Below are 27,099 nucleotides of genomic sequence, written 5' to 3'. Positions count from 1 at the left end.
GAAAAATGATTTCGGTGATAGAACAAATCGGTTTTCGAACAGGGTTCTGGAACGGATTATGGTCGAGAACCGAGGTTCCACTGTACATTTATTATGGACCCTGCAAAAAATTAAGGTAGCATTTTCCCTTGTTCAATTGTTACGGGAAGAACTTCCTTCAACTGAAAATGTAAGCTACATATTATTGTCATTTTTACATAACATTGTGGCGGCAGTGGCTCAGAAGGTAGAGCGCTCGTCTTGGGATCAAGAGATCGCAGTTTGAGTCCCGGCTCCTCCGTGTTACGTGTCGAAGTGTCCTTGGGTAAGACACTGAACCCCTAATGCCCCCAATAAGTAGGTTAGCGCCTTACATGGCTGCACGGCCGCTATTGGGAAATGAAGCACACTGTAAAGCGATTTGGGAAGTCTTGACTTGAAAAGCGCTATATAAAATGCAGATCTTTTTTTTTTTCTTTTTCCCCATAACACTATATGGGAAGTGATTTGACGTTTTAAAATCGCCACAGATATATTTCTGACTCTAAAAAATTACATGATTCACACCGGATTGTTTTTCATTCAATAGCACTGCAGAAATTTGAAGATTGGCTTTAAAAGTCCTTGAAATAAGTGCTTGAATTTGGCCGTGACAAGTGTACGAACCTTGAGTAGGGATATGGCTGTAGGCTTTTTCACCTGATTCCCAAGGTTCCCGATGTTCGTGGACCCATTAAAGAAGAGCCGTAGCAGACTGATGTAGATGCAGACTGCAGTGTTGAGAAAGCCAGGACAATGCGCAGCTTTTTGTTGAAGCTCCAGGCTCTGTTGAAGAATCAAGCTTAAACACAAAACAAAATATTATTAACAAAGGTAGAGAGGCTACTAATCCTTTATCTTGTGTTCAAACTTGCTAACCTGTAGAAGGCCCAAGGCATCATTTCATTGAATCGGTCTGATGACACTAAGGTGACGCTGTGATAAACACTCTTTTCAGCATCTAGGGAGCATTAATAATTTTATTTTCAATTACACTTGTATTGGCCTGTGTATTTTACCAAGGATATTTCAAGACATTGTATCATAAATTATCTCAAGAAAACAGCGCATTGGTCATCCAGGAGAAATACAGGTTTATGTTTTTGAATACAGCAGTACCGCTAAATACGAAAACCTCTGGAAACGAGAATTTCAATATACGATATAGTATTTGGAACAAAAATCTTGCCCGATATAAAAGGAAAATCCAGGTTACGAGCAGTACTAGAGACCGTTCACCGCCATCGCCTGCTCGTCCCAGTTCGCGCATGCGCTTCTCGCCAACACCAGAGATTAGAGATCTGCGCGCTGCTGGCTAAGTGAGAGTAAGTTTCTGCTTTTGTTGAAAAGAAACATCCAGAAAAAGTAGCAACCGGTCGTGCTATAGCTCCCTGTAATGACACTTGCCTTACACATAACGTACTGAATGGGTTGCAGAGACAAATCTCCTGGGATAAACAAGTCTTTCTTCAAAAACGTTCTGAAAGCGAAATAGTTAAGCTACATTAGCAAAGAAAATGATGAATAAAAAACGAAAAAGAAAAAAAGGGCTTTAAAAAGCGTGTGTGGGCGCTCATTTAAAGTTACAGTACCGTATTTTCCGCACTATAAGGCGCACCGGGTTATAGGGCACACCCCCAAAAAATAGTTTTTGGTCCTATATTTTCCATACATAAGGCGCACCGGATTATAAGGCGCTACAATGGGAACGTCGACAAAACAGTCAGATAGTTCAGTCAAACTTATTAACCCCTTAACATTCCGAAAGCTTGCAAAGAAGCAAACACGTGTCTCAGACATGTACGGAAACAGTGTCTGTACGATGTCACCAATCACTCAAATGCATCGTTCCACATATCATTCGGAAGGTTAAAGTCTTGGGATTCGAGAAATGCCAACCAATTCTTAGTTTCCATTTGATTTTTTGCTGGCAACTGTGTGGACAGCAAAGTAAGAATTTTATTGTGCAGGGAAACGGGTTTTTTTTACCGTGCATTTGACAATAAACACTTTGAATTGAATTTAGTTTAAAAATAGACTCATCACAGAAACATCAAGATCGTTCTAAAACAAGATACCGGGAAAATATAAAGCCGCATAGCTCACCTAAGTTCTCTTGCAGCCATCACGTTCAATAATGATACGTAACCATGGTCTTCTTACAACCGTGAGTGTAGTAAATCCAGGAGGGTAAAATATTTACAAATACAGAATAGTAAAAAATGTTTTCTCTATGCCGTAGTGCAACCCAACGTGTGATTCACATTCATCTTTTTCGGCCAATTGCAGGCTTTGTTTCGCCCCTTTAGCCTATGCGAGCCTGTAAATGATAAAAAGGATCCGCCCCCTTTACCTCCGAATAACTTTAGCCAATAGTGACTGATTCAAATGATGATTGACACATTGGTTAGGAAACGCAGGTATATAAATCCCAGCATACACCGCGGACTACTTCGCCTTCGGGGGGAAATCTAGTCGGCGGCTGCTTGCCTTAGTGCAGAGACTTTGCGACTTAATATTGATCCATATATAAGGCGCACTGTATTATAAGGCGCATGGTCAGCTTTTGAAAAAAATAAAGGCTTTTAGGTGCGCCTTGTAGTGCGGAAAATACGATAACTATAATTTTATGCGTGCAGTAAGTGCTTACGTATCGTCAACAGTCTCGTGCTATATCAATCCTTCCTCACTTCAAACTCATCCCGCAACATGCACACACATCTGCTCATAAACTCACATTTTATTTCATTAATATCTAATTTATCTTACTACTACATTTTTTAAATGTGAACTTACTGTTTAACTGTGTTTTTAGAGATCAAGAAGATGAGATTACAGTCGTTAAGGGTGAACTTGGATGTTTTTGGGAACAGACCAATTAGGTAATTTGCTCGTTACAAGAGCAATTCGGCACGATCCCGGAACAGATTTAGCGTTTATGAAGAGGTACCACTGTACACTTTTTAATCCTCAACATATTCCCGGTTTTGATTCAAGAAGATTGGTATTCAGAGATAAAACTTGTACCATTAGATTTAAAGATGAGTAGCCAGTCAGAAGATTCCACAAGCATTGACAGGACTCCGGTGCACAAGTTGAATGCACTTTCACGGCAGCGCTCCTACACACACAAAAAAAAAATCCATTAAAAAATATTACGGTTTTACCACAGATGGGGTGAAACATGTTACCCGTGTTAGAGTAAGAACCTCCCCCTCCCCTCCTTTTGTGTAGTGGTATGCCCTAGCGGCAGTGTTTTGGGTGTGTGCTGCTGAAGATCAATGCAGTTCACTTGAGAATATGCTATGGATCTCTGCCTCATTTTTATTATAGCTCACACACAAACAACATGCTTTGATGTATTAGTATATTATTTGCACAATAATTTATCAGGCTAAGATATCGCTTAACAAAATGGCAAAACATTGAATGCAACCAAATCTCTTGACCTACAAGACACCTAAGGTCTAGTTCTAGTAGCAATTTCTAAATCACTTCATACATGCCGACCTTATAACAGTAAAAAGCTGTAGAAATCATTATGCACTCTATTTCCACGGGCAAAACACAATCCGTTTTTAGAATATTAGAAAATAATATTAGGAGGAATGGGGGACTGCTGAAGAGTGACGTCATGCTAGACCCTGTGGGTTTGTTTTTGTTTCTAATTATGAGTGTAGCGTTAAAATAGTAAAAGAAAGAAGAGGCCTGCTTCAAGTACAATCCAAACACTAACCCAAACCTCAAGAAAGATTAAAAAAAAAAAGTTTATTCGAACGTGTGACTCACCTGAGGATAGAGGAGGGCTGGTATGTAATTTTTCACACACAGGCAGAGCAAGAAAACTAAAATCTGAAAGAAAAAAACAACAACATAGCATCAATAATATAGAGCAGTGGTTCTTAACTGGACCCAAAAGTGGGGTCGCTGGCCTATGCCTTGGAACAAAATTGCTAAGAAAGCAAATATAACTGAGCTAGATGGTGATAATGCCCTGCAAACGTGAGTTGACACCCGCTATTTAACAGAAAAAGACTGGTAAAGTTTGTTAACACATGTTGGGCGAAACACAGATATTGTAAACTGTTTTTAGTGATTATTTTTACAAGAACATCCCGCAATATCCGAAGATCCACCAAGTAACCTCCACACGGGCGGGGCCAATTGGGCACCATGGCAAACGTGACACACACGGGCGCGGCCAATTGAAAAATGCGCATTTTCCAAAAAATAATCATTATTATTTTGCCGTGCGCTCGCGTGCCACTGATTAAGCTCTCGTGTGCCAGCAGTGGCACGCATGTCATAGGTTGCCGACCCTGGTCTAAAGCAATGGTTCCAAAACTTTTGTAGGCTGGGGCCCCCTGGCTCCCAGGTGTATTCCTAGCATGAAGGTCGCAAATGCTGCTTTGATGGAGGTTTGTTTAACTCTCAGTCCTTTTGTAGATGCACCTTCTTCGTCTTTTACTTGTAATCCTTTTTGTCATGCCGTGATATTTTTTAAGGTGCTGGTACAAATTACTTGTGTTTCCTCTGGACCTAGCGACTACGCTGAAGTAAATTCTGCAACAGGCGTTTTCTTCTGCTCCACGTACGCTTCGTCAAAATCAAAATAGGTCCAAACAAGTGATATACTGCCCTTCTTCGGTGCAAACTTACTTTCTTTCTCGTTTGTTGACTATGGGACTAGGTTTATGGAGTCCGCCATGACACTCAAAACTTTGCGGACTGCCGCCCCCCTACTGCCCCATTGTTCCTCATTGCCCCCCCAGATCTTTCCACTGCCCACAGGGGGCGGTACCGTCGACTTTGGGAACCACTGGTCTAAAGTTTCTATGTGGGTAGACCTAAAACATGAGTCTGCTCTGAAAGGCCCGACTGAAACTACCTCACTGTTTTGATAGTTCTATTATTGCGGTCTCTCGATGTTGCCACAAAAGTAAATCAGTGAATTATTAAAACGACAATTGATAAATGTTACTAAGTCTTTTTGGTTCAAACAAATACAAATCTTATTAATGTATTTACTTTTTTAAGACTTTTGAAAATTGGATTCAAGACATTTTAATGCCTATTAAGGCCTTAGGTTTAGAATAATGAATTCAATGCCACAGGAAGCGTGTATTTACACTCAAACATGAAAGAGCTACTCTCGATTTGTCGAGACGTTATATAGAAAACACATAAGAGCTATATTTTTTATTGAACATGTTCACCTCTTTGTGTTTTAAGTTCCTCTGTGGTTTCAACATAGCCAGGGTGTCGCAGACACTCCGGTTGCCTTCAACTCTGCCTTGTAAGGTGACATAGATACTGGAGGCCAACAAAAGAGCTGGAACTGCTGGGATCTGCAGCAACTGACCCTTCATTAAACTTCAAACGAGATTAAAATGATTAGAAACAAGAGTGACCAAATACATCAGTTACAAAAAACAAAACCAGTGAAGTTGGCGGCTTATGTAACAGTACCTAGTAGAATAGGATTATTTGATCAATGTTTTCAAGTTGCATTCATTAAACTGCAAAAACAAGTTGTTTAATGTTGAAATTTGGAACCTGTTTTTTTTTCATGATTACTGTTGGCCATAAGGGAGCACAGATTTGTAGCGAGAGGGACCCGAGCCCCCGATCCTGTATTAGTTTTTTGCTGTAAGGAATAAAATCTCGGGTGATTCGGCTTATTGGTTACCTGGTTGTCTCTCTTACAGAACAAGCATGCGTAATTGTTAGAAAATGTGAAGCTAAGATAAATTTACTATTCAAACCGATATTATGTTCACTAATTTGGAGTCGGATGATCAATTTGAGTATCGTGAAATAGATCTTCAACCTAACACTTAGTAACACATTTTTAAATGTTTCAATATTTTTACTCCATCTTTGTCGTAGCACTGAACTTTTGCCACCAAAGACAATGTCATTTGTTTGTTTGATTCTTAAGAACCTCCCCGTCTGAAATAACTTCATCCTCTTTCATCAAAAATTGTGTGGCCCCAAAAGGGGCTTCAGCTGCTTTTTGAGGTTTTTTTTTTACCAGTCTTGTAAAATAAGACTGCGGTTTGCCCCCAGAGTTCCATTTATCTGGCGGGCCTTTTCTGTTTGTGGTGCGCTGCCAGGCGGGTAATTACGGTTGCATGGGAGCTCTTGTAACAAGGGCTTACATGGCACTTCACGTTGTGCCGATTTGCCGCAGCCACGATCGCGCCATAAATGACACACGGAGTTTTCTTACACATTAATAAAACGTAATGTTTACTCGCATACACTACGAAAAGTTTACGGTTTCTTCCTTTTCCCGCCATGTCGAAGTATGTAGAAATCGATTTTGACTCCTTCGCGACGCTCAAGATCGAGGCTGCGATTATCATGCACACTCACCTCTGCCCCGTGTCACGTCAGAGTTCTTAGATTTTAATTTATTTTTATACTATTTGTTTTTAATTGACATCTCTGTAAATGGGGGCAGCACGGCGGAACAGTGGTTAGCGCGTGTGCGGCACAGTTCTGAGGTCATGAAATCGAACCTTCCTGTGTGGAGTTTGCATGTTCTCCCAGTGCTTGCGTGGGTTTCCTCCGGGCACTCCGGTTTCTCTCACATTCCAAATAACATGCATATCAGGTTAAGTGGCGGGTCCAAATTGTCCCTAGTGGTGAATAAGCAAGTACGTTGTCTGTCTCTGTGTGTCCTACAACTAGCTGGCAACCAGTTCAAACCCCTGCTCTATACCATACACAACGTGCAAACTCTACTGGTTTTGTACTAAGACGGCAGACAATTGCAATGTTTTGTGTTTTCTTACCTGCATGCCCAGTTTTGACTGTCTGTGATTAGCTGCAGTTGTTCTGGTAGAGGTTCTCTGTTACGCAGATTACACCATAGCGACAGCAGGATGACTGACAGTTGCTCCCACCAGTACTACAATCATTTACATCAAATACAATACAAAAAAACATTTTGAAACATTCTACAGTATGATGAAAAAGATCTCTTTGTTTACTTTTACTTCCTTTTATTTATTTTTTTATTTCATAACTTTGCTAGATTATGCATTTTAATGATTAGAAGGAGAATTGAAATACAGTATTTTATATTGGGGACTTCCTGTCAATACGCAAAACGACAAATGTATATTTCAAAGACTTTTGCCGCCAATATCTTGTGATCAAGGGTGTTCACGTGATAAGAACTGTGACGTGTAGAGTGTTTAGTGACTATGTATGTAATCAAAAGCTTCCTATTGGTATGCTCATACATATAAAGATAGTTTTTATACGCTTTCAACTGTACCCTGCTATTTTGTCTGCAGCTTAAGCTATGAAGGTACAAAGCATCCTAAATGTTTTCGTTTTGGATGTAAAAAACAAATTTGCCTCACATTCTGACGCGGATTTCCTGGTTAATAAAGTTCAATTGTATTGAATATATATAAAAGGTAGTGCTTTGAGACTGACCTAAGTTGTAAAAAAAAGTGCAATGAGAAAATAGTACATCGAAACAATAGTGCAATAACATTTAGCGGCAACAATTCAAAATAAGTGAAAAATTAACAAATGAGTTCCCATTTTACTATTAATAGGCAGTATATGTATTTCTAATAGTTTATGTAATAGTTTTGCATGCTGGTTTTAAGTGGCTCTGGAAAAGAATTGATTCAGCCTTGTGACAATCTGGATGACATGTCTAGGTGGGGGAAAAAAACTTACGAAACACTAAGTAACACACTGTACGAATTCTGTAGCTCAAGTCTATTTTGCCGACAAAGCAAAAGCTCTATATTCCTTGTAGCGTCAGCTGTGCAACTTTTATTTTCTTTCTTTTTTCAGACAAAATTTAGAGTTGCATTTTATTGTCTGAAAAGAACCATTCCAATAAAATGTACATTTTGTTGGATATGAACTGTGAATCGAATGATATAGTTCTATAGACCTTTGGGATACATATGGCTGCGGCCTTTCGTATCCTAATTTTTGAAAATTAGCTCGCTGCTGGATCCCGAGTTTGACATATGTGCTTTTTCCGCCAGATATGTATGGGCTTGGCGAGAAGATTTAGTTTAAGATGTGGGGATATAGAATAGAAGAAGATAGAATTTACTTTTATTGTCATTCTTTGTAACAATGCACACAGAACGAAATGTCGATACACCTGGCCCGCACAGTTAAACTGTAACGAGCCGATGCAGCCGCAGCCAAACAGGGCGCAGCCATTTTAGTGACCAAACCCCCCAATTCCAACCCTTAATGCTGAGCGCCAAGCAGGGAGGCAATGAGTACCAATGTTGTAAGTTGTAGGTATGACTCGGCCGAGGCTTGAACCAGCGACCTCCCAGTCTCAGAGCGGGCGCCCTACCATCTAGGCTACCGAGCTGATATTTCATCAAGGCGGGAATATATGGGTCTTGGCATAACCATAAAGAGATCAAGTCACTGCCTTTTTCCCTATGCACACGTCTTTTTCTATATGCCGACCATTTGCGCTGTATCAGTAATAGGTCAAAACTGCATGCTTTTCAATAGATTTAAGTTGACTCACTAAATCTGCTTGCCACAATAACCATGCTTCCGTCTTAATGCTGAGAATGTGATGTGTCAAAACACTATAGAATTTGATGTATAAGTTTTATATTTCACATACAATTAGCGAGGAGATTAGCTTCTCTGTTGAAGTGGCAATTTACATCTAATATTAAGTTTTCTTAAATAGTTCCCAAAGTGTGGAATGACAAACTGTTACATACTATGAAAATACAGTAACTGTTTGAGGTTTTAGATCAGGGGAGGGTGTCATAATAGTCTGTGGTCTGTGCAGCCCTTTGAAACTCTTTGTGATTAAAGGCTATACAAATAGACATGACTTGACTTGACGTGGCACATAAAAGAAAAACAAAAAAGGCACCCACCACTGTTGAGACTAGCAAAAGAGGACACTGGTTGGAAATCAGAGACCAGGCTTTGTTGAACTCCTCTGCAACAAGACTGCAGCGTGCGCTAAGACGTAAAACACTCTGAAAAATAAATATCACATTTGTAAGGGGGCATAAATGTGTATTGAGAAGATTTTAAAATCATTTTGTTCTCACCTTGAGAAAGTGTGATGTCAGATGAAAGGACAGGAAGCAACTCAGTGAACACATCCTCTGTTGTATGCCGAAAAAAACAATTAAAAAAGTCAAGAAAATATTAATACATTCATCACATGCAAGTATGAAGTCTGATCACATGATGCACTGATAGTAAGCATACGATCAATTCAGATGGCTGTATACACGACCAGTATACATATGCAGGGTTGGGTAGGGTTACTTTAACTGGATTACTTTCAATTACTTTTGGATTACTCCAATACCAAATATGCTAATAAAAGACAAAAGAAACTAAATATGAATAAAATGATGACTCACAACACGTGGTAAGCTTTCTCTCCTGGCTTTGATCTCTTTGATCTCCGGCAAAACTAACATAAAATGCGACGGAAACAAAATGAAAATAAATCCAAACAGCTTGCCAACATCATATTTGCCGTTCCATGTATTCCGGTACTCCCCAAGCCCGCACAAAATTTAGTAATTTTATTCATATTTCGTTTCTTTTGTCTTTTATTAGCATATTTGCTATTGGAGTAATCCAAAAGTAATTGAAAGTAATCAAGTTAAAGTAACCCTACCCAACCCTGTACATATGTGTGTGTGTGTGTATGTACAATGTGAAATAATTACAAGTTGCCATCTTCTTTTTTTTTTAAATACTGAATAAAATAAGGCAAAAATGTACCGTACTTAAAAATCCAAATAATCAATACCAATAACATCAGGGTTTGATTTCATATCAGGAGGTTAATATTACTAAAGCAGCACGGCGGCGCAGTGGTTAGCGCGTGTGCAGGCACAGTTCTAAGGTCTTGGGAACCTCCTGTGTGGGTTCAAATCCAGCTACCGGACTTCCTGTGCGGAGTTTGTATGTTCTCCCCGTGCTTGCGTGGGTTTCCTCCCACATTCCAAAGACATGCATTTCAGGTGAATTGGCCGGTCCAAATTGTCCCTAGGTGTGAATGAGCGAGCGAGTTGTCTGTCCCTGTGTGCCCTGCGATTGGCTGGCAACCAGTTCAGGGTGTCCCCTGCCCACTGCCCGATGATTGCTGGGATGGGCTCCAGCACCCCCGCGACCCTACTGAGGATAAGCGGTGCAGCTAATGAGATGAGATGAGAATATTACTAAAGAGGTTGAACAAGCACTGAATCCAACCCTGACTTTTGAGTTGTGTCAGCCCAAGATAGAAAACACCAAGTTTGTGAATTCGGGTCAAGATTTTAATGATTTAAAGCGATTCAGCGTAGTTTCAAGTAGATCATCGGCTTGGGAATTGACTGCATAGTTTGAGCCCCTTTTTGAAGAGTCACCATGGGAGGTGGGGAGCAAAGGGCATTGTTTTTGACTCCTAACGTTTGCATATTTCATTTGATTTATATAAATATAATATAAAATGAAATATGCAAAAGTAAGGAGTCAAAAACAACACCCTATAATACATTATACATCCATCCATTATCTACAGCCCTTATCCTCTGTAGGATCACAGGGGTGCTGGAGCTCATCCCAGCAATCTTCGGCAGTGGGCAGGGGACACAAAACTGGTTGCCAGCCAATCACGGGGCACAGAGACCAACAACTCACTCGCTTATTCACACCTAGGGACAATTTGGACCGGCCAATTAACCTGACATGCATGTTTTTGGAACGTGGGAGGAAACCGGAGTGCCTGGAGGAAACCCATGCAGGCACAGCGAGAACATGAAAACTCCGCACTGGGAGGCTGCGGTAGCTGGACTTGAACCACCCAGACATCCGATAGATATATAGATGGATAGAGAGAGAGAGAGGACCAAATGAGGAGCATTGTTCTGCTGTAGATGGATGATTAGGTGTTTTGCTATACAGTTACTATTCGTTTACACCATATAAGAAGTGAAAAAGTTGCCTACCTGATGATTGTTGACATGTTTTATCATCTTTTCACAATTAATATAGACCATTTCTCCTTCAACCATCACTTTTACAAATGACACAGATGGGAGAGCAAGCATTATTCTGCGACACAGATACACCAACATAAACATTGGCGACATTTTTGAGTATCGAGCAAAACTGCATAGTGGGTTTGGTCATACCTGTTCCATGTGTTTAGTGTGTGTTCACAACTGAGATGTGCTGAAGCTGAGATCAGTGTGCTTGAAAACCTTTGAGAGACCTCCTCAAACAGGAAGTCACATAAATCCGTTCTGCTTTGATGACTGCACTGAATATTGGTCAATTCCATCTCATGGACAATCTCCTGTACACAAACAATTCGTATCTTCTGCATGATGGCATCAGTGTTAGTGTCAAATGACATGTTATTTCTTACCTGCAACCTACATGTAATGTCCGGTAGCGAAGTTCCTTTATGTGCAACTCTTTGACACCATTCACTGTAAAAATTGTACAAGCAGAAAAAACTAACTGCCCCACCTGGATAACATTGCACCATAGTGCAATTTGCCTCAAATTTTGCTGAGGGTTATAATAAGCTGTTGCGGCAAAGTCAAAAATCTGCTTTTCATTAAGAGCACAGCAGCCAAATACTTACAAATAAAGGTGGGTTCAAAATGTTATTGATATTACTAAAAACAGATTTATACTCATAAAAAAAAATACAATTACCGTAACCGGACTATAGAGCGCACCTGATTATAAGCCGCACCCACCACATTTTAATAGGATAACCGCTTTTGTACTTACACAAGGCGCACCTGTATATAAGCCGCATGCGCCCACATTAAAATATGTAACACAATCACAAATTTAACCCAAACCCCGACTTTGAGTCCCGCGATTGTAACTGAATATAAAGTACACAGTCCAAAAACCACAGTCGGCAAAATGAATGGAAAATTATACCAGTACTTAAGGTTTGATGCAGACCTGCAGAGTCCGGGTACCCGTTGAAACTAATCCAAGGAAAAAAAGTCTATATTTCCAAAGGTAAGGGAGGGAAAAATATATATCCACTATTGTCCGCCGCGACAACAGGTCTCACTCACCTTTACCCCACTTCCCGTCAGCCCGCGTTTGTCCTGCCCCTCTTTTTTAATTCGCAAAACATATCAGAATAAGTGTCTCAAATAAATACATTACAAAAATATACAGGTGCAAATACATATTATACATCGGTTACACATATTTACAAAGATAGATGGTACACCGAGAGAGTTTTCAAAGCTTTAATAATAATATTATAACTTTCATCCCAAACCGTGCCTGTGAAGGGTAGCAAAACGCTACTAGCAACACGCTTGCAAAACAGTAAACGGGTCTGTTAAAAAAATATACAGTACTTGTAAAAATCACGGTAAACCATCCTCGTTTTTCTCCTTATAACTGACGTCATTAAAGTCGTCTTCCCCAGTATGGGAAAGAGACTATGTCATATAGACGTCGTCCCACGCTCCCTTATTCAAAAACACGCTAGCAACACGCTCGCAAAGTAAAGTTTACGTGCAGTAGCTCTGTTTCCTTCTTTATTGGACTTCTCGATTGCATTTAGCTTGAAAGCTGCGTCATGTGCCTTTCTTTTTGCAATTTGCATGGTGAGGATATTTCTACGCTAATTTAATTTGTGCACAAGCTAAGAAGTCGCAGTCTTCCTCGGCGCATATATTCCACCGGTCTAAATCTTACCCTTTGTACTCGAGCGCCGCTAGCGGCTGTTAGAAAAATAACATAAATTGGCCGCATCACTGAATAAGCCGCATGGTTGAAGGTTTGGGAAAAAAGTAGCGGCTTATAGTCCGGAATTTACGGTAATTGCATTCGCTTGTCACCGTTCCTGGACATGACAATGACTCTGATGATACGGAAAGAGAACAGAAGCGTTTTTGATGGATAACTTTCACTGCGATTCAATTGGGATTATAAATGGAGGATTTGATTTGTGGGTGAAAAGTTCAAATATTTTAAGTACGCATTGAATTATAAATTAATTAATGTCAAACACTGTTTTACGTCGGTTATGTTTTATATGAATTTAGAGTTCTCCCTGTTGGCGCCTCCACCTTTTCACTATTGATTAATTTATGCCAGGCTGACGGGGGCCAGCTTCAAGTCCTTCTTTGACTGCCAGAGGGATTGCTTTCAACATAAACGCTTTATCATACGCTTTTCTTCTAGTATTTTCCTTTTTGTTGAGGGTTAGTACAAGTGACTGGTTTACAACAACGGACGTTTTGATTCATTGTAAAGTTTCAATGGACATGTGTGAACTACTTACTCTTTTTATTGGTCTACTGTTGATGGGTAAAAAAAAAACATCCGCCAAAGAAAAAATAATAATAATTAAGCCGTACTGCAGTTAACCCCATACCATTTCTGTAAAATTTGCCTAAAATCCCAATTCAAAATGTACTCAAAGTACATTGAATGTTGTTGTTGGACTGTTTTGGTATTTTTTTTTAACTTTGAAGTTTTGTCCCAAATTGAAAGAATTACTGCAACTGCTACTAACATCGAGTTATCTGAGTTGGAACACACAATAATGTAAAGTTCTCTTTCTCGCCTGAATTTTTTTTCCCCAATCAAATGTCTGCAGATGAGTGTAGCATTGGCATCTTAGCTGAAAAACAGTTGAGACAATAGCCTGAAGCCTTACCTAATACCCTGTCAAATTTGATTAAAGTCTGAAAAACTAAACATTGTATTTTCAAAATTTTTCTAACGGTACGTCTAGGCGTTTCCAAAAGTAGCCATTTGGAGACAACCTATTTACAGCCCTAAAACTTTGCATTTGTGTATTTTATTTTGACCAATTTGGATCACGAGTTGCATATGCGCATGTCTTTTTCCGGCCCAGACTTAAATGGACACTGTAAATGTGTACATATTTACGTTGGGAACTCATTAGCTAACCAATGTGACAAACCACATTAGAGTCGGTCATTATTGGCTAAAGATTTTTGAATCTGAACTGGTCATGACGGGTTTTTTTTTTTTTTTTCAATACTTGCCCTCACAGGTTTTCACAAGCTACGGACCGTGAAAAAAAGCTTGCAATTGGCCAAGAGTGGTGTCAATCAAAAGGTCAGAGAATAACAGCTATACCAGAAGTCATCGAACAATTCTGTTCATTTCTAAAGAGGAATTTTCTAGACAAACACTGATTACAACAATGACTGTGAAACGAATCAGGAATTCTTTTAGGCAGATTTTTTTTTTTTTTATCTGTCGGCATTATCGTGTGTTTTGGAGTAATGATTGTACTCTGTTGGATTCACTGGACTTTCATGACTATAACCAGACCATGTTTGTGGGAAATAGTTTAAACTGTGGTTTATTCCAAGACTTTTGGGTGAGTTATACAGATTTTATAGTTTTTTGGTGTCTTGTTTCAGACTAATCTTGATGTTTCTGTGATGAGTATATTTTGAAATGGTCGTCATATCTTGGATGCAAAGAGTTTAAACTTTCCAATGATATGTGGTATTTAAGTGTATGGTGACATCGTGAAGACATAATCTTGTTTACCAAAAGTCTGGCGTCCAGCTGGCGGAACGTTAATGGGTTAAAGCCGCAGTGTTTAAAAGGTAGCAAAAAAGTATCGGCCTGTAGTATGGAATTTACGGGAATTACAATGTGCTAAGCAATAAAGAGCCACAAACCTTTGTTGTTGGTCCATAATAGCATTGATTAGATGAGAACATAGACTTTTCATGTTTCCAGCACAGCCCCCCTGATCCTCTGGACGGGTCAGATAGTTTTGACAAGCCCACTGATGGTACTCCAACCTGATTCACAGTTAGAAAAATTATACTACCTGTTATTTTGCAATGCAAATTTCATATTCATAGACATGGTAGACCAAAATTACCAAAATAAGAAACAAATCCATTAAATATTGTAATAAAAATTTGAGATTTTTTTTAAATGGATCATTTATTAAATAGAATTGGAATTAAACAATCCCAGTGACTTTATTCAAGTGTTTTTGGACTTATATATATATATATATATATACTAGTATATATATATATATATATATATATATATATTTTTTTTTTTTTTTTTAAGCAATCGTTTTGATATTTAAATGCCTGGTTATTTAATAATCCGGTGAGGTGGCATTTCATGTAAATCTTGCCATAAAAGTTGAATGGACAGGCACTAAGTTGCAATTGGTTACCCTGCTTACTAAGCAAATTCAATTCCAAAATAATTGATTGATGCACAATGACTTTATTCCGTTACATGAATAGTGCTATTAAGCGTTGGCTTGCACAACAGAAGCCTTTGATTATTTCATTAAACGATTTGTATAGAAATGACTTAGACAACTTTAAGTGTTGAGCAAAACTGCATACAGTGAGACCTCGGTTATCGTGGTTAATGGGGACCAAAACCACCCGCGATAAGTGAAAATCCGCGAAGTAGCGGCGCACCTTCAAAAAAACAAAACAAAAAAAAACAAACAAAATATATATATATATATATATATATATATATATATATATATATATATTTTTTTAATTTTTTATTTTATTTATTATTTTTTTTAGACCCGGTTAATGGGGAACAAAACCACCCGCAAAAAGTGAAAATCTGCGAAGTACCGACGATTTCTAAATTGTTTATAAATCTCATTGCATCTGGGACTGGACTTTAATATTATGTTTCTTCTCATAATAATCTTAATTTGTGTTTGTGCTTGTTTCGGCAAGCACCACAAAGCTCACAAAGGTATGCCACCTTGTTTCTGACCACTTTAAATCCACGCATTAGATTACTCAATATTTTATAGAATTGGGCTTTCTTTAATTGTTGAATATTTTAATTCCAGGTTATATTAATACATAACATGTTTAACCAACTTAACATTTATTTAATTACTTGATTTTAGTTTTAAATGTTGGCACTTTCAGTCATCAATATTCAATGAAATGTGTGTCATAAGTTGCATTACCGTTCAGCATCAGAAAGGGTGTCTCTACTTCTGTCAACTTGGAGTTCATTTTCCAGCCATTCTCGAAAGGATAACTACAGGTAGAGATTGTGTTACTTTGAATTATAAATGAACTTCTAGAAGAAATTATCTGATCGATAGGAGACACCTTGAGGAACCATGTATTGGTTAAAAGATTCATAAAAATAAAAGAATTAAAAGAAATATTTTAAAAAATCATGAAAAACAAAGTACACATTTATACTACCTGACTTTGTGGCTGGGTCTGAAGCCGGATGAACGAGGGGTGTCTCCATAGATACAAAGCAGTCCTTTTCCATGTATTGGTGGCATCATCTGCATCGTGCAACAACCCACTACCGTCCAACTCATTATTCTCTTGGGCATCAAAAAAAGTACTCCTCGCCTCAGGCAACATTCTTGGAATAAGATACTGAAGCTAAATGGGGATAGAAAAGAAAAGCTTCAGACAAGATAATGGAATATTCTGAAGGGATAGAAAGTAATAAACTTGTGCTTGGGGTATTTTGATTATTTTGTTTGCAGACCACCTTGTACAAACGGCTTGATAACATTATATCCAGGCATTTTTAGTACCCTGCGATAGGATCAACTATTTAGAAATATACAGAGCTTCCAAACATTGAAAATTATATGAAAGAATGTATAAAATTAGCTCTAATTCCCACGCCCACATGCAAGTTAACGGGACAGCTGGCAAGAGCCTGGGGGCCGGGCTTACACCCATGGGAGGAGTCCGGCTCACCCCAAAGGGAATAAATGGGTCCCCCTTTTCATGGGCTGACCAACTGTATGAGGGGCAATCAGGGTCAGGAGTGTAGGGAGCTGCCAAAGAAGGATACCATGGCAAATAGATACCTGGCTAGATAGGCTGGATCTTGGGACATGGAATGCCAAATCTCTGGCATGGAAAAAGCCCGAGCTGCTGTGCGAGATAATGAGTTTACGACTACACATAGTCAAACTCACCTCCACACACAGCTTGGGCTCTGGTAACAGTCCCATTGAAAGGGGTTTGACTCTCTTCCACACTGGAGTTGCCGCAGTGGGAGTCAGAGTGTGGTATGTGATAACCTAGCTCAGCGCCTGTATGTTTGGGTTCACCTAGTACATGAGAGGGTAACCTCCCTCCACCTTCACGTGAGGGGAAAGGGCTTGGCTATTGTATGTGCTTACAAACCAAAGAGCAGTACAGCGTACCCACCCATTTTTGAGTCCTTGGAGGGTGTCCTAGAGAGAGCTACCACAGGGAACTCCCTCGTACCACTGAGGGACTTCAACGCTCACATAGCCAATGGCAGCAAGACCTGGAAGGGTGGTCCCTCCTGATTTAAACCTAAGTGATGTTGTTTTTACTGGACTTCTGTGCTCGTCAAGGTCCATAAAGGTGTGCACTTGGCACCAGGACAACATAAGTTGTAGTTTGATGATTGAATTTCTAGTCATTTAATCTGTTGCTATGGATGCACAGGTGAAGAGAATGTTGGACGTGTCAAATGATCACCACTAGGTGGCAAGCTGGCTTAGATAATGTGGGAAGATGCTTGTCAGACCTGGCAGACCCAGGCCTATGGTGGGGCACTGTTGGGAATGTTTACAAGAATCTAGCATTAGAAAGTTTCAAATCCCTCTTCAAGCAGAACTTTGCAGATGTCCCATGGAAGCGGGGGACATTGAGTTAGAGTTATCCGTGTTTCGTACTTCCATTGTTAGAGCTATCACAAAAGCAGTGGGCGTAATGTGGATGGTGCCTACCATTGGACATGTTGGTCAACACCGGCAGTAATGGATGCCATCAAGATGAATAATTAGTATAATCAAAGTTTTTGGGACTGTGGGACTCCTGAAGCAGCTATTAGTATTCAGCCGGAAAAGCAGAATGAGTCTTTAGTTGTCACCTAAATCAAAACTCTGGCATGGGAGGAGATTGGCCATGACATGGAAGGCGACATCCGGATTGCTTCGAAGAAATGTTGGTCCATAGTCAGCCTTCTTAGAAGAGGAAAGCATTGCACAATAACACTTTAAATAGTGGAAATGGGGAAGTGTTGACCTGTACCTGGGATGCTGTAAAACAGTGGGAAGTATACTTTGAATACCTTAATTCCCCCAACACGTCTTTCTGTGAGGAAACGGAGCCCGGAGACTTCGAGTTTGGCTCTTCATCTCTGAGGTGGTTAAAACATTCCTCACCATCAAAGCCCAAGGGATGGATGAGATCTGCCCTGAGTTTATTAAGACCCTTGATTGAGTACGAGGTGATATTTCTGCTGGCATGCTGGTTTAAGATCAGGTAATTGTGTAATTTTGTAACTGTAATCCTGTGCAGTCCTTTGAGACATTTTTGTGATTAAGGGCTATATAAATAAATTTGACTTGACTTGATGTTATTAACCTGTCATGACTGACACGCCTCTGCAACATTGCTGGGACATTGGGGACAGTACCTCTGGATTGGTAGGCTGGGGTGATGGTCCCCCTTTCAAAAGACAGGGGACCAGAGAGTGCATTCCAACTACAGGGGAAATCACATTTTTCAGCTGCTATGGTAAGGTCTATGTAGGGGTAATAGAGGGTCATTTAGGATGTCGATCCTCAAATTCAGTAGGAGCAGACTAAAACCAACAAACAACTAACCAACAAAAAAATGCAAAATGCCAAGCTTTACAAATGTACTAAATGCATGACTGAAAACCAACGAATGAGGCACACCTTTTTATAAAGGCCATTGGGTGATAAGTCTTGCTGTAGTTGATCGTATGAGTCCGCTCTACAGATCCAGTAGCATAAGGCAGCCACACAAAACCTGAGTAACCAAAATATTGAGTTTTAAGCAAACATAACATGGAATTATAAAAGGCATATGAGGTGTTACGTGTTTGGTTTACTAAATCACCTCAAACAAAAGTGCATTCCAGTGTGGGTGTTGCAAACCAGAGCTGAATTGAGAGCCTCTAAAACAGATACTGTGTCTGTCTGCCTCAGGGAAATCAGTTGCACCCCAAGACATTGGGACATGGATGCATGAAGGTGGACCACAATTGTTGCTAGGCCAAGCATTTGTGAGCCCCTCAGACTGGACCCCTAAAGAAGGAAATACAAACAAATCAAGTCAAATATCTTCAGAAACTTGGACAACAGGAGTATGTGTCATTCTTCTTTCATACAACATTTTATGAAGTACTAAGGATGTCAGACTTATCATTCAAAATTCACGGAACTAGATTTGACGTCCCAATCCAACTGACTACGTAATTGGACTACATATAAACATCCTGTAGCGCAGACAAGCCAATGAAGCCAACAGCTGCTGAATTTCTTTATGTGACACGGCCTTTTTGAAACCCAATGTTTTTACCATGCTTGTTTGAATTCTGAATTCTAAATCTTTAATTCACGTTGATTGTTAGACATAAGAAATATGTTCGTTTTATCTGGATATACATGCCTCTGTTGTCCAGTTGAGGTACAGTCAAGTCAAGTCATGTTGATTTATATAGCCCTTAATCACAAGAAGTCTCAAAGGGCTGTACAGACTATTGTTCCACCATCCCCTGATCTATGATATTAGGTACGTACGGAAAAAAGAAAGTGGCAAACTTTGTTGAGTGAAAAGCGATTGACAGGCAAAAACTGCAAATCAAACGTTTTTTGCAACGATGTGACTGAAATGCAAAAAACAAATTGTAGATATATACATTAAATCTGACTTCCCATTTTTTCCATTCCAAGACTTCTTTGTTTTTATTGGGCTTTTTCACAATATCATAACTCTTTCTGAATGTAAAACAGACAGCTTTTTTCGCTTATTTTTTGGGGAGATCTTGTAAGATAATTGTTGTGAAATCTCAAAATACATTTCAAACCTTTGCTAATTTTCTCAAGGCTGATGTTTGTGTCATGATTTTTCATGACTGTTTTGGCTCTCAAAATAGGGTTTTTTGTTTTTTATGGGTCAAATAACAAGTCGCAACTGCAGCAGCTTTTGATATAAAAGTGTTAACTTCATTTTGCAACATCCTGAATGACCAAACCTTCTTTGCAGAATAAATAACTTCAATCCGGTTGACCCGCTTGGACAGAACAGTCTTAGAAAATAATATATTTTCACCTGTAGGTAGTGCTGTAAGTAGATGAAATACAACTTTATACATGTATTCAAGCTTAGATGGCCGTCGTTTTTAGGGAAATATCAAGTATATTAGACCGTCAGGGTAAAATTTTCAGAGCTTTAACCATAAAACTCGATTATCAGGCTTTGAGGTGCAGTATCTGGTATACAGTACTTACTGTCTTTCTGAAAAGTCTTGTTATTGGGTCGGAGCATCATCAACATGTTTAAGGTTTTGTGACAAATTTAACAGATTAATCAACAAGGCAAATCAAAATGAAAAAATAAAATGTTTCATCATTACTGGTTTTGGAAAGCTGGAAAAATATGTTTTTTACTGTAAAAAAAATGACTCATCTCATTTTCCTGGTATAGTAGGCTACACAACTAAAGAGTGTTCTTTTCATAAAAAAAAAACTTTCATTAATCCATAAACTGTTTCATTAATCCAGCTTTAAATATTGAGACTTGATTAAGGTGATTAAGGGTTCTACAAATAAACGTGACTTGAATAAGTAAATAAATAAATAATGTATGGAGAAAAGAGCAACACTTTCTGTGATATTGATCTGCATACCTGGTCATGGAGCACAAACCATAGTCTGTGTATGAGGCACGACAAAAACTGCGTGTTACATATTAGTACACGCACAAAACTAGAAGCCCACGTATTCTGCCTGGAAAGAAAAAATCAATGGCCTTAATTACAAATGGTATTTGACTGTATAAAGGGGATATGATATAAATAGAAGGAGTCAACAACGATTGAAAACTATGTATTTAATTCTCGATTATACTTTAGAGGGGAATTTAACTGAGAAAATATCCTTGAAATTATTAATATTATTTGAGTTGAATAACCCTAAATTTCTGGAATATGATATGAGAGGCAATATTGATTTATTTCATCAAGAGGGCAGTCATTTCTCTCTGTTCCTTATTGTATACTGAAAATCACTGTATGTCACAGCTGCAGGTCCTAGGTTAACTTGTTTTTTGAAGCAGAACAAAGTTTTGTCCTCACGTGTGGCATGAACAACAGTGATGTTACTAAAAAAATAAGTACAAATTTAAAAAATAATAAGCTTGAGCTTCTTCGAGGAGAAAGGACATACATTATTTCCATAGGGTTAGGAAAACTTAGAGAAACAATCCTAAAACGTTTATTACAGTGTAACATTTTCAGTTTTTGGCCAAACTTTTCACATTTTTCGGCCCAAAATATTCATTTTTGCACTTTTCAAATTACTATGATTATGACTACCAAAATTACAAAAAAATGATAACAATAAAGATGGGTTGCAAACCTAATGAATACATTGGAGTTATGATCAAAGGGACTGAATGAGACGGATGCTTCTGGTTAAAAGGGCAAAAGCACAATCTGGAATCTACTACTTGTATAAGAAGGCTAACATCAGAGGTAATATCAAAGATTCAGGATGGATTCAGATGATATCCGATGCTTGTTTTGGATGTGATATCTGCCAGGTATACGACACTAACATTGGATAGGGAAATCCTTAATAAGCTGTTTTTAAACTTACGAGTGACACTGATGCCAATCAGAGCCAGTTAACTAGCCGGCAATCCGAGAGATATGGGAAGTCTTCGTGAAATCCCAGTCACAGACATTTGTTCAGAATACAATTACATTTTTTTCTGTGCATATTGATCATTGAGATAGGACAAACAGCATGAAAAAAAAAACACTACCCACATTGGGTTGTTCACAACTGCACTAAAATCGAGCAGTCCCATGACTTCAATAAATACTATCTAGAAACACAAGTTAATAGTTAAAGGCTGGTGATCCGGCACAGTGCCGCAATACTATAAGCCCTGCAAATGCAAACATGGCTGCCCCCTAAGATGGATAAAACAAGTGGATTTTCTGCTTAGTTGATTAACACAATGACCTGATTTCTGTGTTTTGACTAGTTGGCAGGTATAATATTTTTTGATTAAACTTCTGTTTTGATTTTTTTTTTAAATTACATTTCTTTTAATAATACATGATTTATAAAGACCTATATTGTAAATTTAAAGACTTGTTTCAAAAGGCATAATAAATGTTTCAAAATACTTTTTATCTGGCACAAGTGCTTTTTGATTTAATAAGACTGCATGGTAAAAGAAGATTTAATGCACCTACAATTCAGATGTTTTGTCAATTCTGATATTGTAAGTGTCTGAACTTTGCGTACGGGGAGAAGTGCATATTAAGTTTGGTGACTATTCATGGCATTTTTCTTATCAGGGGATACTTGCATATCCTTTATGCATGCGCTGTTGTGCTTGTAAGTTTCTACTCCCAGGTGATTCAAAAATTATTACCCAGTACTATAGTGTTGGGCCAATGTGATCATGACAAATTCTTGCACTGTTGAAACAAAGTCATCTTTTACATTTAATATTAAAAAAAAAAGATTTCTCACTTATTTGGAGGGTGAACTTTGGATGCATCTAAAATGCACTCACAAAAGTTTTTTAAAATCACATCAACAACCTGAGGATGAGAGGAGAGGATTTGCAATTAATATTACCAGCGAATGCCTAAGGAAACTTAAAGGGAGTTTCAGCTCATACCTGCAAGTGGAGCTCCGGCAATGAAAGCACGTCAATTTTCAGTTTTATGAGTTTCTTTTCCAAAAGTTCATTTGGAGGACAAGGAAAAACAAGGCTTAAAGAGTTGGAGATCTTTGAAAGTAGAGCTGACATATCTGCTGAAAAATTAGAGTCGTGTTAAAAATCAGGTTTCTCGTGCATGATTGCAAGCTGCGTTGCTGAGATGCTGTGTCTTCACAAAGCACACAATATTCTGAACTGAACAGAGTATGAGATATGCATTGTGGGAGATAATTCAGTCAATAGCATATTTATTTTTAAGATGTTGTGACTCTAGCTAAAAGCAGTGAAGCAGTTAAAGTAATGCCGACCTATTGCAGACAGAAATATTGAGATGAACACCTCAAAGTTTGAGTATTAAAGGTTTTTGGGCAAGCAAGATATTTTGTTGGGGATATTGTACAGTGAGGAATGTGGCGTAAAGAGGGGCTGACAATAAACATCTTATTCCACACCGTAAAGCAGAGCATCTCCATTATTTTTTGTCACGATTCCTCTCGGAAGAAAAAAATCCTGTCGCCACCCTCCCCCCCCGAATTTTTTTTTTTTTTAAAGACATCACATAATATGGGAGAGAACAAAACGATAATTTCTCAATATTGGTGTTAACACGTCACCTCCGTCCATGCCAAATCTACACTTTTCGGCACATTTTCGCTGGACAAAACTCAAGCGTCTGTTAAGCGTGACGGCTTAATCAATTTGGCTTCGTCCTTTCCGCCGCCAACATTTGTAACAGAGCAAGTACCCCAATCTTTTCTCGTCTCCCTCCGTGGTCGCAGTGAAGTGCTAAGTACGCTTCGTCAAACTTCCTCATCTTAGCTTTCAGTAGATGACTTTTGATTGTTTCTTTACTCCGTCTCTTTTTGCCTGTCTTTGCATCCGTGCTAAATATTTTTTTCATAAGGTAACTCAAGAATCTCCTTCACTTCATGTCCAAACTTCGTAGTCAAGGCTTATACTCTTTGCGTAATCCAGTGTATGGGGGCTTAAAGTAAACAAAACACTGTCACTGTGCCCTTGTGTAGTGGAGGAGCAATTGCACAATATTTTGAGAATGTAAAAAAAATTCTCCAAAGTAAAACGCGCCCACCTTGGAGAAAGCTCACGCTCCCGATAAGCCGTATCCTGGGGATCTACTGAAATGTACGTGTCAAATGTGAACATACCTTCATCATTTTCTTTCAAGACCAGCTTTCTGAGCTCCTGCAGCATGAGTCTTAAAACATGCAGATGATCATCCTGACTATTTTCACATAAATCATTCCCTGTAATTATAACATTGATTATTTTTCTGAGTTGAAAATTGACATAAACCAAATTTTAACATGAGAAAGTATTTTTGTGCATGTGCTTGGTTCAAAGTTGACTCACTTTCGAATTGTGGTAGCTTCTGACAAGATTCTATGTATGATGAGTAAAGAGTGGCAGGAATCTTTTCTGCTCTGAACAAAAAGATATCAAGTTATATAAATATATTTAATGTACAGAATGACATTTCACGAAAAAGTGTGTGCAAGACCTGTAAAAAGCAAGTTAGAAATAAATCAATAAAAGGATGATTCGACATTATTTGAAAGATAAAGAATGACGAACCCCTTGCTAAGGTGGCGGGGAAATTGGTGAAGTATTACAAAAATAATTGTAATGGATTGAAGAGACAAGGGCAAAAAAGCAAAGACAGGAGATTTGATACACAAACACACGTATATCGTAAAATCCAGACTATAAGCCGCAACTTTTTTCCCCAAGCTTTCAACGATAAGGCTTATGCAATGATGCTGCTAATTTATAAATATTTTATGACGGCCACCAGGGGCACCCAGGCAGTCAGGGTAAAACAAGTGGAATATATGTGTCGAGGAAGATGTGAGTTTAATGTAACTTCACGCTTTGTGCATGAATAAAACTAGCATGAACAGACCCTCATCATGGTAAAGGTGTCAATTCAAAAGGGGTAACTAATAACATAGAGAAGAGCTGGAATCGTACAAGCGACCCTCCAGTTCCTAGACGACCCGCTCGATCCCGAGCCACATAGCGTGCTCTAATAAACAAAAGTATACATGCCAAGAACTAACCTTTTCAGTGCCTCAATGAACCTCATTTGAGCATCTTCTTTCACAGGAAGCTAAAGTTGTCAAAAACAAATCTGTATTATTTGGACATCTAAGATATACACAAACCAACCCCTAAAACACCAGTAATCTTCACTCATTTTTATATGTATCATAATATTATTCCAATTTCCGTTCTTTTTTTTTTATTTTTATCACCTTTAGACAATCTCAACATTTTTTTTTTTTTTGCATTTTGTCAAGTGTCATTGAACTACGAGTCTACAATTTCAGTCTTTTAGTCCAAGTCATCCTTTTATTTGTGTAGTTATATTTAACAGAAATTTAACAAAACATTGGTCTAGTTTTAGTCAGGACAATAAATGTACTCTTTTATACATCAGTTCAAATTAGATCCTCTTTTTATAGAAATTAAAAATCAATTTCAATTTTCTATCAAAGGTAGGGTGTGTCAGTGTAATATTTTCTCTATTAAGTATGTGTTTCCCCAAAATCATACCCCAAAATTGTAATCGAATCATGTGGTACTTAAAGATTGGCACTGAAATTTAAAAAAATTCCCCAATCAGTGCAAGTACAAAGTCTGTTCCTGTTCTTTCTATAACATTTTTATTTTACGTTTTTATGTAGGTACTCTAACAGTTGGTCCACCACACGATATTATTGCAATTCCTTATGAGAGAATATGCAAATCACCCGTTAATGAAAACACCTACAAATCGAAATTCTTCCTCAGTAAATAACATATTAAATTAATGCATGGATGTTGCTTCTATTTTGTGAAAAATAAAGAGGAAACCCATCTACAGATGGCAGAGTAGTGTACATCAGGGAGAACTACAACCCTGCCTCTACTGCAACACGGCAAAAAATGTTATAAGTACTTGCCAAGTGAACAAGTGTGTTGCAAGTTCATATGTCAGTGTGTGCAATATACTATAGGCAAAGAGGGAGTTGTGTTTTACAGTATTTAATGTGAGAGTCATTTCTACCACCCTAAAGGGAGTTAGGCCGAAAACCTTATTTTAGTGAACAATAAATACATTATCTAGGCTACAAAAAACAGGTACAGTATCAGAAAAATGTTCAAAATGCAGTACTAAAAAATACACAATATGAAACTTACCAGTCTAGGTTTTAGCAAAGCAGGAAGAAACTGCGTGAGGAAATATGTCCGACGGAAGATACTATGAGGAGAGCATAGTTTATTTGTATTCAAGTCAAGTCAAGTCACATTTATTTGTATAGCCCTAAGTCACAAGATGTCTCAAAGGACTGCACAGGATTACACTTACACCATCCCCTGATCTTAAATCAATATACGGGCAATGAAAAACTCAAAACCTCAGCACGAGAAAAATAGGAAACCTGGAAAGGGCCTACAAGTCGAAATCCACCTTGCAGGATGACCAGGGTGCAATTGATTCAGCATTGCGTAACAGTACACAAAACATAGTGAACATCAATAAAATAGAACAATAGGTAATATCTTGAAATATGTTGCCATTTTTCAAGAAAGTATTTTATTTTGATTTAATGCTGTTCAAATGCTACTTTCACAATAAGGATGCCAATTAAAGTTCCAACAAATAAAATAATGAAAGCTGAACATAGAACAAATATCTAAAATAAATAGTTGGTGATAAATTTGCTAGCAAAATTAGAGTACTGTACCTGGCCTCCATAACCGTTGCAGAGATTTTTCCTGTACTCTCAAAAAGAGATGTTGCCTTCTCCACATCCCGAAGAGCCTAGCACAGAACCCCACAATTAAACAGACGAAAATTGGCAATGTTTTGTTATTTTCAATGGTTTGATCACACGGTTCCCTTGTACAAAGGGAAGGGTGACAGGCTGGTGTGTAATAATTTGAGGGGTATACGTCTGTTGAGTGTGGTGGGAAAGCTTTATGGCACGATTTTGATTGGAAGGAAATTGTGAATATGCTTAATTGCTGTTGAGATTGTCGAGAAAAATTGTTCAAACCTCACTTTGTTTATTTGCTAAAAACCAAAAAAAACAAACCAAGAAATATTTAATTGCTGTAAAAAGTGTCGATAAAAACTCATATTGTTGGGATATGATATAATGAAATTGTGTGTTTAATTGCTGTTAAAAAAATTGTTAAAACGTCATATTATCAGATATAACGAAAGTGTGAATAACGAAATTGTGAACATGCTTAATTACTGTTAAAATTGTCGAGAAAAATTGTTAAAACCTCACATTGTTTATTTGCTGTTACTAGTGTCAATAAA

General features: G+C 38.3%; 1 protein-coding gene across 2 annotated transcripts in view; it reads right to left on the bottom strand.

The window, feature by feature from the left end:
* The window catches only part of fanca (FA complementation group A), a 48,818-nt gene that overhangs the window by 1,446 nt on the left and 20,273 nt on the right, over window positions 1-27,099 (bottom strand). Inside the window, exons 17-40 of one of the 2 annotated variants that reach the window (XM_088339259.1) lie at window positions 26,516-26,592; window positions 25,968-26,028; window positions 24,845-24,894; window positions 24,138-24,208; window positions 23,933-24,031; window positions 22,725-22,861; window positions 22,574-22,644; window positions 20,713-20,812; window positions 18,921-19,108; window positions 18,737-18,830; window positions 16,251-16,442; window positions 16,004-16,077; window positions 14,706-14,831; window positions 11,420-11,483; window positions 11,184-11,347; window positions 10,998-11,103; window positions 9,099-9,155; window positions 8,919-9,023; window positions 6,819-6,934; window positions 5,235-5,391; window positions 3,808-3,870; window positions 3,046-3,139; window positions 898-979; window positions 679-820 (exon numbers count right to left, since the gene is read on the bottom strand). In XM_088339259.1, coding sequence (XP_088195385.1) covers window positions 679-820; window positions 898-979; window positions 3,046-3,139; window positions 3,808-3,870; window positions 5,235-5,391; window positions 6,819-6,934; window positions 8,919-9,023; window positions 9,099-9,155; window positions 10,998-11,103; window positions 11,184-11,347; window positions 11,420-11,483; window positions 14,706-14,831; window positions 16,004-16,077; window positions 16,251-16,442; window positions 18,737-18,830; window positions 18,921-19,108; window positions 20,713-20,812; window positions 22,574-22,644; window positions 22,725-22,861; window positions 23,933-24,031; window positions 24,138-24,208; window positions 24,845-24,894; window positions 25,968-26,028; window positions 26,516-26,592 — 2,490 coding nt within the window. The remainder of the gene's footprint in view (window positions 1-678; window positions 821-897; window positions 980-3,045; window positions 3,140-3,807; window positions 3,871-5,234; window positions 5,392-6,818; window positions 6,935-8,918; window positions 9,024-9,098; window positions 9,156-10,997; window positions 11,104-11,183; window positions 11,348-11,419; window positions 11,484-14,705; window positions 14,832-16,003; window positions 16,078-16,250; window positions 16,443-18,736; window positions 18,831-18,920; window positions 19,109-20,712; window positions 20,813-22,573; window positions 22,645-22,724; window positions 22,862-23,932; window positions 24,032-24,137; window positions 24,209-24,844; window positions 24,895-25,967; window positions 26,029-26,515; window positions 26,593-27,099) is intronic. The other variant, XM_088339260.1, reaches the window with a different exon arrangement.

The sequence above is a fragment of the Urocampus carinirostris genome, chromosome 7 (assembly GCF_059441175.1).
Source record: "Urocampus carinirostris isolate Australia breed hairy pipefish chromosome 7, RoL_Ucar_1.0, whole genome shotgun sequence".
Classification (NCBI taxonomy): domain Eukaryota; kingdom Metazoa; phylum Chordata; class Actinopteri; order Syngnathiformes; family Syngnathidae; genus Urocampus; species Urocampus carinirostris.
This window is presented reverse-complemented; position numbering and strand designations above follow the sequence as displayed.